Here is a 15,356-nt window from a genome sequence, read left to right as displayed (position 1 = left end):
TACAAATACACATATCAATAACCAAGATAAGAATGCTGAGAGATACTGTGTTAATAATTTCTTAGAACTCCCTAGGTCAGTCACTGAGGGTTTCCTAAAGGAAAAAAGTCAGTATGATGTTAGTAGAGGATGTGCAAAGGTATAGAAGTTGGAATAAATATGTCATATTCAGTAAGCCAATTATCTTGATTAGAGTAAAAGTCTAATAGATCTGGTTAGGAGTATGCCCAGCTACCTGGAAATCTGAGGCATCGGGATCCCAAGTTTAAGGCCTGCAAATTCAAGACTAGCCTAGGCAACTTGCTTCAAAACTAAAAGTAAAAGAGAAGGCTCCTGAGGGCATAGCTCAGTGATACAGCACTTATCTAGCATGTTTAAGAACCTACATTTGATCTCTAGCACACACCCCCAAACACACACACACACACACACACACACACACACACACAAACACCAAAACAAAAAAATGAGGCGAAAGAAAAAATGATGAAACAGTAGAGATCAATTTGGTGAAAGAAACTGTAATGCTAGAACTGGTCCCCTAAACAAAATGAAAAATTAACATTTTCTTAGGTAAACGATGTGGCTACAGGTCCAGTACCAACTCTGCTACTCTCGAAGTTCTGTAGTTAAGAAACAGGAACTAGCTATGAGAAAGGCCAGCTAGCCTCACCTAATCATGGAGTGCCATGTTCCTGTGAGAGATGCTGTCTTAAAAACCAATGTGGTGGGCTCCTGAGGAATGATATTTAAGGTTGTGTAGGCATACAATAAATAAAACTCGGAATGAAATCGTACAGAGGCACCCAGCTTCTATAGAAACTCCTATGAAAAACAAGCAGGTTTCCAAGGCAAGGTAAGAAACTCAGTGAAATTATTATGTACAGAGGTGTCATCCAAGTTATCCAGATCCTAAGTCCTAAATGTTCAATCAGAATATCCTTCACCCAAGCTACTACAAGTTAGGTGAGGAACAGCATATGTATTTTTTTCCTTTCTCTCTTTTTTCTTTTTGGCTTTCTGAGACAGGATTGTACTATGTAGCCATGGACAGCCTGGTAATACTTATGTAGCCCAGACTGACTTCAAAGCTCCTGGCAATCCTCCTGCTAAAAATCCTGAGTGCTGGAATTATAGGTATGTGCCACCACACCTAGCAAACAGATGTAGGTATTTAGTAAGTTGTTTATTTCTTTAACTACTGTGACAATCAACTTTGATCCTAACACCAGAGGATGAAAGGAGCCGTGATCTATATGGAATATTCATGTCCCTAATGGAGGACAGGTTAGGAAGGGCCCGACTGTCTCCTGGTGTTTTAAGTGAAGGGTGAAACATCACATTGAAAAGAGGCTGTTCTCAGCCAAAGCAAGAAAGATCTTTCTTTAAGCTGAATGATCTGAAGCTGTTCCAGGAGGGGGAGAAAAAAAAAAGAGTTCGGGCCAGATGTTCAGCAGCAGCCAGAATCAGACCCTACGTCACAAGAGTTCCGTGGAGAAGAATTTGGTCCCGCTGATACTGGAATTGTCTGTTGGGGCCCAATCTTGATGCCATTTGCCTGCAAAAGAAAAAAGGCAACATTTCCTACATCAGTGCTGAGGTGAATGAGAGAAAGTACAGGAAGAAGGGAGAAGTCTTCAGTTAAATTCTAAGAACCATGTTCTCTAGCCAAATGGTTGTGGAAGAATGACTGGGATGGGAGGTGACTAGAGGTGGCTTTGTGCCTGTTTTCAAGGTGCACTGCTGCACAAATTTCATAGCTATGTGGAGAATTAAGATGTGATTGGGTAAGAATAGGAGAACTAAGGGGGCCAAAGAGACAGCTGAGCGGGGAAGGTACTGCCGTGTAAACGTGAGGGCCATACTTAGATCCTTAGAAACCATCGGGGCCAGATGGGCATGCCAGCACACCTTCAATCCCAGTCCTCAGGAGGCAGAGCTATGGAATCCCCAGAGCCAACTGGCTAGCCAGCCTAGTGTAAATATTGAGCTCTGGGTTCCGTGAGAGACCCTGCCTCAATACGTAAGGTGAACAGCGATGGTGAGGGTACCTGTTGTCAACCTTAGGCCTCCACATGAACACCCACACTTTTGCCTACACACATGTGAACATGCATATACACACACACACACACACACACACACACACACACACGTATACACACACACGTATGCCAAAACCACTTTTTTTTAAAGAGTAAGTGAAGCGAAGGAGTAGAAGGGCTGAGTCCGCATACGATTCCCTTTTATTCTCCCAGAGCTTTCCCTCCTAAGCAATTAAGAAGTATCTTTCTCAGGCTCGAGGGATGGCTCAGCAGTTAAGGGCACTGCTTGTTCTTCCAGAGGTCCTGAGTTCAATTCCCAGCAACCACATGGTGGCTCACAACCATCTGAGATGAGATCTGGTGCCCTCTTCTGGTCTGCAGGCATACGTGCAGATAGAGCACTGTATACATAATAAATAAATCTTTAAAAAAAAAAAAAAGAATTATCTCTCATATTTTGGGATAGGTAGAAACTGAAGTTAAGAAGAAAAAAATTCGTATTATGTAAGTCTGTAGACCACCAATGGATCTCTTTCAGCATTATGGGGCTCAGATTTAAGATAAAACAGAAACTGAAGATGGATTCTAAGACATCTGCACTTAAAAACAAAAAAAGCTTGGATTGGCTGGGCGGTGGTGGCGTACATCTTTAATCCCAGCACTCGGGAGGCAGAGGCAGGCGGATCTCTGTGAGTTCGAGGCCGGCCTGGGCTACAGAGCAAGATCCAGGACAGACTCCAAAGCTACACAGAGAAGCCCTGTCTCGAGAAAAAAAAAAAAAAAAAAAAAAAAAAAAAGCTTGGGTGGACAGCTGTGATTAGGGTGCCATCACCAGGCAGGGATGCGGACATTCCAGGAGCGGACATTCTATCAAGGTGACCGCCCATTCCAACCCCAACCTTTCTCACCTCATTGTGGACATCAAATAAACCCTGCTGGATCTTCCTATATATTTCTTTGGCTGTGTTAATGAAGGCCTGAGGGAGACATAAATCATTTATCAGTCTTAAATTTAAGTAGAGAGATGAGAGAAATACAAATATCCTTATCTGAATTCTTTAGGTGAATTAAGAATCTGAGCTGTAACCTCATCACTGAGGAGAGCGAGGTAAGAAGATCACACAAGTCTGAGGCTAGCATGGTCTACACAGTAAGTTCCAGATCAGCCAGAGCTACCCAGAGACACTCTATCTCAAACTAACTAACAAAAACCTGAGAATAATTGAGAAACAGTAGAAAGGAGTAATACAGAAAATTTCAGCTAAGCATGGTGGTGGTATACACCTTTAATCCCAGCACTATGGAGGCAGAAGGTAGGTGGATCTCTATGATTTTGAGGCCAGCCTGGTCTACATAGCAAAGTTCTAGGCCAGCCAAGGTTACATAGATCCTGTCTCAAAACACAAAACAAACAATCTTAGCCAGGCAATGGTGGCACATGCCTTTGCTCCCAGCACTCAGGAGGCAGAGGCAGAGGCAGGCATATCTCTGAGTTCAAGGCTAGCCTGGCCTACTGAGTGAGTTCCAGGATAACCAGGGCCACACAGAGAAACCCTGTCTCAAAAACAAACAAACAAAAAATATTTTCCAAAAATGTCCTTGTAAAAGCCATTGACTAGATATGGTAATGCACACCTGTCATCCCAATACTACAGGGACTAAAGCAGGAAGATTGCAAATTTGAGGCCAGCCTGAGCTACACAGCAAGTTTTGGGGGTAGTTTGGGCTATATAGCATGACCATATCTAAAGAAATAAAAGTACTGCCGGGTGGTGGTGGCGCACACCTTTAATCCCAGCACCCAGGAGGCTGAGGCAGGTGGATCTCTGTGAGTTCGAGGCCAGCCTGATCTACAGAGTGAGTTCCAGGATAGTGAGGACTGTTACCCAGAGAAACCCTGTCTGGAAAAACAAAAAACAAAACCAAAAAGAAACAAAAGCATGGCCACAACAAAACACATTTAAGCACAGTTGATCCTACTGTATACAGGTACTGATGTTCCTAGGTTAGAGGTTAGCAGCCAGTGCAAATAAAACAAATACGCTCAGCAAGGCAATACAGTCACCACCTGGCATCATAATGAGGACAGTTTCTGTCAGATTCCCAACTGAAGTGATTTATAAATAACAGTGGTATCTAATCTTTATGTACCAACAATGTTATCCAAGGCAAAAGTAAAACCTTAGGAATCAGGGTGAAAGAAAACAGGACAATTCCCCTGGAAGGAGACATCCGGTCACTCTGACACAATACATTCTTTGTTTACTCATGTCCCCTGGAGAAGAGGATGCTGACGAATCCAACAACAGTACAACCTCTGAGCCTCTGTCCCCACTTCTCTGTAGTGATACCTCTTCAACATTGCAGGCTGTCTTGGCTGACGTTTCCATGAATATAAGGCCATGCTCCCGAGCAAAGGCCTCTCCTTCCTCTCTTTTCACATCCCTTCGGGATTCTAGATCACTGCAAGACATTAATTAGGGAGAAAACTTTAAAGAGTGAAGAGAAGTGGGTATCCACAGTGCTAAAAGGATCCCACCATAGTTTAAAACTGCCAATTTTTACAATGCTTGAAAGGTGTAAACCCTACAAAATAATCCTGTACAGGCATATTGACTTTTGTATCTCTTGGAAGGTATTATTCACATTCATAACGGCTTCAGCATGGCTGAAGATAACACTGTTCTCTGTTACAAAGAAGTGAGCAAAGCTCAGTCACAGGTACTCTATGCCTTTTGTTTTGTTTTTTTTTTTTTGGTTTTGTTTGAGACAGGGGTTTCTCTATATACCCCTGGCTGTCCTGGAACTTAACTCTGTAGACCAGGCTGGCCTCGAACTCAGAGATCCGTGCCTGCCTGTGCCTCCTGGAATTAAAGGTGTACTCTATTGTTGATTGGCTTTGATTTTTTTTTACTACATTTATTAATTTATCAATTTATTTATGTGTTTGTATGTCTGTGTGTGTGTACACTCAAACTATGTGTACACATGGAGGCAATAGAACAACCCTCAGCAGTCAGTTATCTAATTTTACCATATGGGGCCCAGGAACTAAACTCAGGTTGTCATGGTTGGTGGCAGGCACCGCCACCCACCAAACCATCTCACTGACCCTGATCTAATTTTTGAGACAGGATTCTGATATAAAGACCAGGCTGGCTTAGAACTTGCTATAGCCCAGACTGGTCCCAAACTTGTGAATTTCCTGCCTCTGTCTCACAATGCAAATAGGTATGGACCATCACACCTGGCTTAGATTTAACTCAGCCAGGTATTTTTTTTTTTGGCCTATGGATACAATTTTTTTAAATTGTATTTTAAAACTAAAAAATTTTTAAATTTTTTAAAAATTTAAACTGGGAATACAAAGTCTTGCCAAAACATGTAAATTAGAACCCTTGTGAATTGCTGGTAGGAATGCAAAATGGTGCTGTTATAGTGGTGGTTCCTCAAATATTAACACAGAAATACCATATGATTCAGCAATCTTACTGGTTATGTAGCCAAAAGAACTCAAAGTAGGAATTTGAAAAGATACATCTTTTTTCCATGTTCATGACAACATCAGTCACCATAGCCCAAAAGTGGCAGCAGCCCAAGTGTCCGCAGAAAGATAGTAAATGAAATGTGGCAATAATAAATACTACACTCCCGAAAAAGGAAGTTCTGATACATGCTAAAATATGGACAGCACTTGAGGACATTATGTTAGATAAAATAAGCCACTTATAAAAGAAAAAGTATTGTCCAGGCGGCGGTGGCGGTGGTGGCGGTGGTGGTGGTGGTGGTGGTGGTGGTGGTAGTGCACACCTTTAATCCCAGCACTTGGGAGGCAGAGCCAGGCAGATCTCTTTGAGTTCGAGGCCAGCCTGGGCTACCAAGTGAGTTCCAGGAAAGGCGCAAAGCTACACAGAGAAACCCAGTCTCGAAAAAACAAAAACAAAAATAAATAAATAAATAAATAAATAAATAAATAAATAGTTTAAAAAATTTTAAAAAAGCACAATAATTATGCAATTCTACTTATGAGTTGCCCAGAGTACTTGTATGTATGTATTTATTTATTGTTTCTGTCTTCCACATCATGCATCTCCATCCCAAGTACTTGTATTTATAAAGAAAGAATACAGAGGGTGGGTGTGATGGCACACTCCTGTAACCCCAGCAGTCAGGTCTAGGCTATCTAGTGAGACTGAGGCCAGCCTAAGCAACACAGGCCCTGTTTCAACAACAACAACAACAACAACAACAACAACAACAGCAAAATGTAGAATGGTGGTTGCCAGACGGTGAGGAAAACACTCAGGGCAAGGCAGATGGCAGAATTCAGTGGTTCCAAAATCTGAGAAAATGACAAAGTCTTGAAGCTGGATAATGGTGAGGTTTGCAGAACAATTCTAATATGTTTAGGGCTACAGAATACTCCTAGAAGTAGTTAAAATGGTAAATTTTATGCATGTCTTACCACAGTAACATTGTCTTACTAAGATGATATATTAAGAAAGTCTGGGTATCAAGAAATTCAATGTCAGATGGTACATGCCTACAGTCCCAGCCTTTGAGAGGTAAAGGCAGGAGGGTAGCAGCAGGTTTTAGGCTAGTCTGGGCTACCAAGTGAGTTCTAGGCCATCCAGTGCTACTTCAGAGAGACCCTGTCTCTAAATCAAAATAGAACACAAAGAAATTCAATATCCGGGCTGGAGAGATGGCTAAGAGGTTAAGACCACTGACTGCTCTTCCAGAGGTCCTGAGTTCAATTCCCAGCACCCACATGGTGGCTCACAACCATCTGTAATGAGATCTGGTGCCCTCTTCCATATACATAATAAATAAATAAATCTTTAAAAAAAAAAAAAAGAAATTCAATATCCATAGAGGAAGTTTGATCCTCCTGGTAACTAGTATTTATAAGATAAAATTTTTACCTCTTATTTCCAATCAGCATTATCACCATGTTCGAGCTCGAGTGCTGGCGGGCATCCTCTAACCATGAGGTCAGGTGGTTGAAGGTTTCACGTCTACAGCAGAACAATTTAGAATGTTGGTCAGGAGCCTGTTTCAAAAAGCCAAAGTTGCTCCAAATACATGAGAAGGGAAGTTACATGTGTGTAAAAAAGCAGCCATCCCGACCCCGAGTCTTTGGTAGAAGCCAGGGACAGAGGACGACTTTAGGGAATTCAGGCAAGCCCCCCCAATCCTACTCCAGCCGGCTCACTCACCTTGTGATGTCATACACCAGCAGTGCTCCAGCTGCTCCCCTGTAGTAGGAACGGGTGATAGAACGGAAGGACTCTTGCCCAGCCTTTACCATCAACATGGCAACAAAAAATCCCAGTAAAACTAGGTTATTTCCAGAGAAAGTGACTTGCTCACATGCCACCCTAAAACAAAGAATTTAACTAAAGAAAGAATCTGTGCTAGATTAAAAATAATAATGAATTAGGGAAAAGAAATGTGCCTGTCCAGGCAGGAGCACAGGTGGGCTACTTTTCAATAAAAGTGTGATTGAGATTTCAGGTAAGTCAGTTACTACTCCTTGTGAGACTGTCCATCAAACTACAAGGTATTCTAATCCTTAGGCCTCAGAACTCAATGCCAATAGCATGACACCAACAACCTTCATATATGTTTCCCAATATCCCCTACAGTAAAACTGGAAATAGGGCTGGAGACTCAATCCCAAATGTGATGTTGAATATGCTACTTTACTTTTTCTGTTCTTATTAATTTATCTGTAAAAAAGGAAAATTACCTTAGAATGTCAACACCCTGCCCAATGGAAGGCATATACCAATGTAACAATGCAGAAAATCAGATATGAGCAACTGAGTTTATGCTAAGTAGCCCTTAGGTTTCCCTCATAACAGCAAGACTACCGGGAAGTTCTTTGCTAAGATTCTGTGGTAGAAAATAGGAATAAGGAATAGAGAATGATGTCCAGGACCAAGGACAGTTTTCCTTCAAAGAATCTTGTTCAGCCTGCTGGGTGGTGGTGGCACATGCCTTTAATTCCAGCACTTGGAGGCAGAAGCAGGTGGATCTTTGTGAGTTCAAGGCCAGCCTGGTCTACAGAGCAGGTTCCAGGACAGCCAGGGCTACATAGAGAAAAACCCTGTCTTGAAAAACACAAACAAACAAAAAGAATCCTGTTCACAATCTTATCTCATTTCTGATGGGACCAAAATATTGCCTTATTCATAACTGAGCAATTAATTCCTCCCACACTCTAGATACTTTTGCTTTCTTAACCTAATAGTTCCTTTATTTGATTTTAATAAAAACACTGGGCTGGTGAGATGGCTCAGTGATTAAGAGTGCTTACTGCTCTGTAAGAGGATGGAAGTTCAGACCCCAGAACCCACACTGAGCAGCTCACAAACACCTGTAACTCCAGTTCCAAAGGATCCAGTGCCCCTTTCTGGCCTGTGTGAGCACATAACACACATGCACATATACACACATAAATAGAAGCAGCCTGGTGTGCTGGTATCTGCTTCTAACATTAGTACTCATCCTGTATCTTAGGACTCAGGAGACTGAAGCAAAAGAACCCTGAGTATGAGGCCAGACTGGACTACACAGTAAGACCCTGTCTCAAAAAACAAAACAAACCAACCACACAAAATATTTGTTGTGTTGAATCAATACTGTTAGGAAAGTTTTCACATTTTTGGAATAATTTCTCCTTATAAAACCCAGGAAATAAGAGTTATTATCCATATTCTATCACTAGAAAACTATGATGGAAACATGGGAACATAAATGGGTTTTTATGGTATAACACCAACTGGTAATAGTAGTGATACTACAATAACATTAAATTTTTTCTTTGAAATTTATTTAATTTTATGTGCATGAGTGTTTTGCCTGCATGTATGTATGTACACCATGTGCCTGTCTGGTACCTATGGTGGTCAGAAGGCGGCACTGGATCCCCTGGACCTGAAGCAATGGATGGTTATGAGCTACCATATGGGTTCTGGGAATTGAACCCAAGTCCTTTGCAAGAGCAACAAGTGCTCTTACTACTGAATCATCTCTCCAGCCCCTACAATAACATTTTAAACTTTTTTTTTTTTTTTTTTGCCTAGCAGTGTATCAGAAACCATAAGAGACAACCACATACATCATCTCATATAATTCTCCTAGTACCCCTAAAGCAGACTGCCATTATTCTCCTTTGAAAATAGGGAAAATAAAGCTCAGAGGGGCAAGTTAAAGCACGGGCCAAAAACCACACAGCAGTGCTGTAATATAAACACAGAGCAGTAGCACTCCAGAGCACAGAAGCATTACAATCTAAATTGGGTATAAATGTGAGAAGAGAGAGTCTGCTAACTTATAGTGATTGTCTCCCCAGATCACAACCTCTGTAAGTATCATACAATTCCTTAGCTTTTTACTAGTAATTCCGCAGAATTTTATATTTATTTATTTATTCTGTCACAGTATGTCCTAGCTCTTTTGGGGTCCTGTTTTGCTCTTTTTTTGTTGTTTGTTTGTTTTTGTTTTTTTGTTTTTCAAGACAGGATTTCTCTGTATAAATATAGCCTTGACTATCCTGTAACTCACTTTGTAGCTCAGGCTGGCCTCAAACTCACAAAGATCTGCCTGTCTCTGCCTCCCAAGTGCTGGAATTAAAGGCGTGCGCCACCACGCTCGGCTCTTCTCTTACCCTTTGTTTTCTTCTACTCTACTTGAAAATCTTCCTCCTTATTCCTTATAGGGTGAGCTGGCACACACATAGGAGGCTGAGAGAGGAAAAATGAGAATGCTTACCCAGCCTAAGCTACACAGTGAGAGCCTGTTTCAAAACAGCAAGGTGGGTGGAGGAGTGAATGACACAGAGAAAGAAGACAGTTATAGTCTGACTTCCAGTGGACAACCAGGAAACTTCTTAACATCAAATTTCTACTTTTCATCTCAGTCAAGTCCAGCAACTTTGGAGCCAGGATGCTGGAAAGACTATGTAGTTCAACTTAGGTAGGTCTGTATCAGTTTCAAATATCCTTGTCCATGCTCAGCTAAAAACGGCTGAAGCAACAAACAACTAACATGGCGTTTTCTTGTTCTGGGTTTTATTTTGTGAAATTGAGTCTCACTCTGTAGCCTTGACTAGCCTACAACTCATGATGTAGCTCAGCAAGCCTTGAATTCAAGGTGCTTGTTTGAATGAGAATGGCCCCCATAGGCTCGTATGCTTGAATGTTTGGTCCCCAGTTAGTAGAACTGTTTGGGAAGGATTAGGAGGCGTGGCCTTCTTGAAGGTGGTGTGTCACTGGGGGTGGGCTTTGAGGTTTCAAAAGCCCAGGCCAAGCCCAGTGTTTCTCCCTCTGACTGATGCCTGCAGATAAGGATGTAAAGCTCTCAGCTACTGCTCCAGTGCCTGGCCTCTTGGCTCTCCACTATGATGATCATTGAATAACCCTCCACAACTGTGAGCAAGCCCCCAATTAAATACTTTCTTTATAAGAATTGTCTTGGTCATGATGTCTTCTCACAGCAATAGAACAGTAACTTAAGACATAGGTGTATAGCCGGGCGGTGGTGGCACACGCCTTTAATCCCAGCACTCGGGAGGCAGAGGCAGGTGGATCTTTGTGAGTTCGAGGCCAGCCTGGTCTACAGAGAGAGATCCAGGAAAGGCGCAAAGCTACACAGAGAAACCCTGTCTCGAAAAACAAAAAAACAAACAAACAAACAACAACAAAAAAAGACATAGGTGTAGGTAAGTTATCACATCAAGTGGAAAGTGGATCTTTGATGAAGAGAATCTATAGCTTTTTAATTTCTCCCAAGTGAGGGCAAGATATAGAATTTGAAATATCAGCCATAAGTCCAATGCTGGCTTTTGTTTTGTTTTGTTGTTGGGGTTTTTTGTTCTTATTTTTGTTTTTTTTATCTCACTGTGTTGGTTAGTTGGAACTCTATGTAGACCAGGCTGGCCTTGAATTTTCAGGAACCCACCTACCTCTGTCCTGAGTGTGGAATGGCATGCATCACCATGCCAAGCTTGCCATGCAATTCTTTTTTTTTAAATTTTTAATGATTTATTTCTTTTTATTTTATGTGTATTAGTGTTTTGCTTGCATAGATGTCTATTTGAGTGTGCCAGATCCCCTGGAACTACAGTTACAGACAGTTGTGAGCTGCCATGTGGGTGCTGGGAACTAAACCCTTGTCCTTAACCACTGAGCCATCTCTCCAGCCCTGCCATGTAGCTCTTAAAGATCCTGTCCACATAACATACAATTGTGGCTCTAAACTTTCTTCATGACCCAACCATTTCTCATGTCAGCATTTAAGAAAAAAAAAAAAAAAAAAAAAGCCCATTAGGGAGGCCGAGGCAGGTGGATCTATGAGAGTTCAAGGCCAAGGCAAGCACATGGCCCTGACCATATGTCTAACTGGCATCTGCTAGATTTTATTCTTGGCACTAAAACATCTATTTGTTTTTTAAATACAGATATGGTAGCACACATCTGTAATCCCAACATTTGAGATTGGAGGCAGGAGGATAAGGAGTTCAAGGTCATCCTTAGCTACATAGCTACCTGGGCTATCTGAAGTCCTGTCTTTAAAAAGAAAAAATTAAATGACACTGATTTAAGTCAAAGAGGTAGAAGTTAACTTATACTGGTCTTTATACCCACTGGCTTCACCCTTTGCTAGTTTGTAAGAATTTACATCTTGACCTCTTGTGTATGGGGAGGGTCCTGTTATCGGAAATATAAAAATTAAAAGATAATAAAACCTGAATTGCAATATCTAGTTGGGGTAAATAATGACAATGAACTCAAAACAGTGAAAGAAGGGAGTATGTGGCAACTGCCTGAAACACAGGGAGTGAACCTGGACAATAAAGTAACATTTCTTAGGCTTTATGGGGGTAGGGTGTTAAAAACAAACACTGGCCAAACCAGGCAAGTCTTAAAGTCATAGCTACCTGTCTGGAGTCAGGCACTGTTAAAAGAGATGAAGTGATTCATAGTCTTACAATTAGGGCAACCCAAAAGGGTGAGATAAAAAATCTGATCAGGAGGAAATACAACCTCCAATCAAAGCAAACAGCCAACAGACATACAGAATACGAAGTTTAAAGCACCTGATTAATAATGCATCCAAAGTAGCAATAAATTTGAAGACCACCAGAAAAGGACTCTGCCCAAAGTGGCCCAGGGACAGCTGCGTGTGATCAGGTTGGCAGGAGTTGTAACAGAGAAGAAAGAAAACAATAAAATAGGAGAAAAAGAGAAAATGAAAAATGACTTGTACATGCCTTGTAGATATGATGGTTTTGGCTCTTAGTGCTGAGAAGAAAATGATCAAATAATAAGAACTAAACACAAACAAGAAGAGATTTTAGCTAAATATTATGAACTATTTTCTAGTTCTCTTTAACTAGAATAGAGACTACAATATTTTCCTTTGGGGAAAAAATAGCATAAATGAAATATTGAACACAAAAGTAATTTCTCTAAATTAAGGCAAATTATGTTAAATCAAGTCAAACTTTGATAACACTTCATTGACTACATTTTAAAATATAAGCAACTTTTGCTTTAGAATTTTCATTTCTGGGAAGACAGCCCACAGAAATTCTCAAATCTTTGCATAAAATTGTAATAAATAAGAACGTTTAATGAAGCTATGCAATGGTTGAAAACTAGAAACAACCTAAACATCCATCAGTGCACACACACTTCTGTGACTATGCGACTGTTCAAAGAAGTGAGGCAGATCTGTGTTTACTGATACGGAAGAGTCTGGGGAACTATGGAAACTACCGTACAAAAAGCACAGCTCTGCCTGCTCTTGTCACACTCCTCTACATGTAAATACCAACGCAAACAAACATCTCGGGCTGGTAAGATGGCTCGGCGGGTGAAGCTCTTGGCATGCAAGCCTGACAACTCGAGTTTGGTCCCTGGAGCCCCTGAGAAGGTGGAAGAGAAGCTCTGCACCAAACAGTCGTGTCACTCCCACACGCACCAGGTTGCATGCACACACTGCCATACACATACACACACACACACACACACACACACACACTAAAGAAGTTTTTAAAAGTCTTCGAAAAAACTCTACCATATCCTTATACTTACTTATTTATATGTATTTATTTGTTTTATTTAGACAGGTCCCACTCTGTACCTGGCTGGCCGAGAACTCATTATGTAGGTCGGTCTGGCCTCCAACACAAAATGTCTATTATTTATAGTATAAATGGTCTGAAATCATATACATTGGATCATTAACACTGGACTCCTCTGGCAGAATGACAACAATGTGAGATAGAAAAGGGTCTGATATAAAGGGACATTCACTTTTTGCTATATTTATTTTCATTTTTGCTATATTAGTTGAGTCTCTCTTTTTTTTTTTTTTTTTTTTTTTTTGGCTGGGGGTGAATTGGTTTTTCAAGACAGGATTTTTCTGTGTAGCCCTGGCTGTCCTGGAACTTGCTCTGTAGACGAGGCTGGCCTCGAATTCACAGAGATCCACCTGCCTCTGCCATTTGGGATTAAATGCATGCACCACCACTGCGCCACAAAACTGGGTCATTTAAAATAAAAAGGTATGACTTTTTTTGACCTGAGTATCTCAGTATGTAATCCCTCCTGGCTTGACCTTTCTTCCGCTTCTTGCCTCATCTTACAGTTCTAAAACTACAGGTACATAGCACTACACATGGCTACATTAGCTTTTACTGTTATAACTGGGTCTTGGTCTGGTATTAAATTATTTTGCCCTCTCTTACCGTATCCCAGATTTGCAGTTTGATTTGTTTTCCATCAATGTTGACCATTCGGGCTCCAAACTCCACACCTGTCAGTGAAGGCCAAGAGAATGGATAGGACCGTCATGAACACATACATGTTGATCTGGAGGCTCATACTTTTCCCCAAAGTGTTATAATGAATCCTTTGTCATCACTCACTGACATTCAGTTCATTACTGCTGCTTATTGCTCAATTAAGTTTGTGCTCCTTTTGGTTTCTTTCCTAGAATTTAAAACCCATGGACTAGGGGATGTAGCTCGATAAAGTACTTGCCTAGCATACATGAGGCCCTGGATTCAATTCCTAGAGCCAAATAAAATTGAGCATGGGGTTGGAGAGATGGCTCAGCAGTAAAGGCAAAGCATGTGCTGCTCTTGTAGAGGACCAGAATTTGGTTTCCAACACCCTCATCAGATAGCTTATAACTGCCTGTAACTCATGGACATCTGCATGCTCACTTGAGCTTGCGCACGCATGTATACACACACACACACACACACACACACACACACCCCAAAACCCCTTCACTGGGCATGACAGTACACGCCTGTGATCCCAGCTCTCAAGAGGTGGAGGTAGGAGCATTAGGATCAGAAGTGAAAGGTCATTATCACTTTTTTATATAGCAAATGCAAGGTTGACCTGAGGCTACCCAGGTTAAAATAAAAATCACATCCTACAGCTGTATGTATAACTCAGTGGTAGTGCAACTAACTGCAAAAGACACAAGTCTCTTGGTTTAATCCCTTGCACCAAAAATAAGTAAGTGGATTCTAAGTGATAATATATCCAAATGTAGATAAGGGAATAAAGCTAATTAAAATCAAATAAATAAAAATATTCTCACTGTTCTGATTTTAAAATCAGGACAAAATTTACTCTATTAAAACCCTGGGGGACGGGGGTGGCTGGAGAGATGGCTCACTGGCTAAGAGTATTAGAGGCTCTTCCAGAGGTCCTGAGTTCAATTCCCAGCAACCACATGGTGGCTCACAACCATCTGTAATGGGATCTGGCGCCCTCTTCTGGCCTGCAGACATATATTCAGACAGAACACTGTATACATAATAAATAAATAAATAAATAAATTAATTAATTAATTAAAAAAAATAAAAATAAAACCCTGGGGGCGTGGGTAGGTCTGGAGAGATAGTTCAATGGTTAAGAGCACTGGCTGCTGTTTCAGACGACGCGGGTTCAACTTCCAGCTCACAACTGTCTGTAACTCCACTTCCAGGGGATCCGACACCCTCACACAGACACACATGCAGGCAAAACACCAATGCATATAAAATAAATAAGTAAATCTTTAAAAAAAAAAAAAAAAGACCCTGGGGGTTGGAGAGATGACTCAGTGGTTAAGAGCACTTGTTGCTCTTAGAGACGACCAGTTTGGTTCCCAACACCCATGTCTGGTAGCTCACAACCACCTGTAACTCTAGCTCCAGGGCACTCAACAATTTCTGGACCCTGCAGACACTTGTACACACATGTTCAAATAGACAGGCACATACATACAAATAAAAAC

The 15,356-nt window shown here is 41.3% G+C and overlaps 1 protein-coding gene across 6 annotated transcripts in view; it reads right to left on the bottom strand.

Moving 5' to 3' along the window:
- Positions 1–1,167: 1,167 nt before the first annotated feature.
- Positions 1,168–15,356, bottom strand: part of Rab2b (RAB2B, member RAS oncogene family) — a 17,876-nt gene continuing 3,687 nt past the window's right edge. For 3 of the 6 annotated variants that reach the window (XM_059273664.1, XM_059273666.1, XM_059273665.1), the window contains 6 exons: positions 13,807–13,874; positions 7,265–7,426; positions 6,971–7,063; positions 4,397–4,508; positions 2,954–3,022; positions 1,168–1,558 (listed from right to left, as the gene is read on the bottom strand). In XM_059273664.1, coding sequence (XP_059129647.1) covers positions 1,451–1,558; positions 2,954–3,022; positions 4,397–4,508; positions 6,971–7,063; positions 7,265–7,426; positions 13,807–13,841 — 579 coding nt within the window. In that variant the 5' untranslated portion in view covers positions 13,842–13,874 and the 3' untranslated portion in view covers positions 1,168–1,450. The remainder of the gene's footprint in view (positions 1,559–2,953; positions 3,023–4,396; positions 4,509–6,970; positions 7,064–7,264; positions 7,427–13,806; positions 13,875–15,356) is intronic. The other 3 variants (XM_059273663.1, XM_059273668.1, XM_059273667.1) reach the window with 1 other exon arrangement.

This window comes from Peromyscus eremicus, chromosome 9 (genome assembly GCF_949786415.1).
Source record: "Peromyscus eremicus chromosome 9, PerEre_H2_v1, whole genome shotgun sequence".
Lineage (NCBI taxonomy): Eukaryota > Metazoa > Chordata > Mammalia > Rodentia > Cricetidae > Peromyscus > Peromyscus eremicus.
The sequence above is the reverse complement of the archived record's forward strand: the minus strand, read 5'-3'. Positions and strand labels throughout refer to the sequence as shown.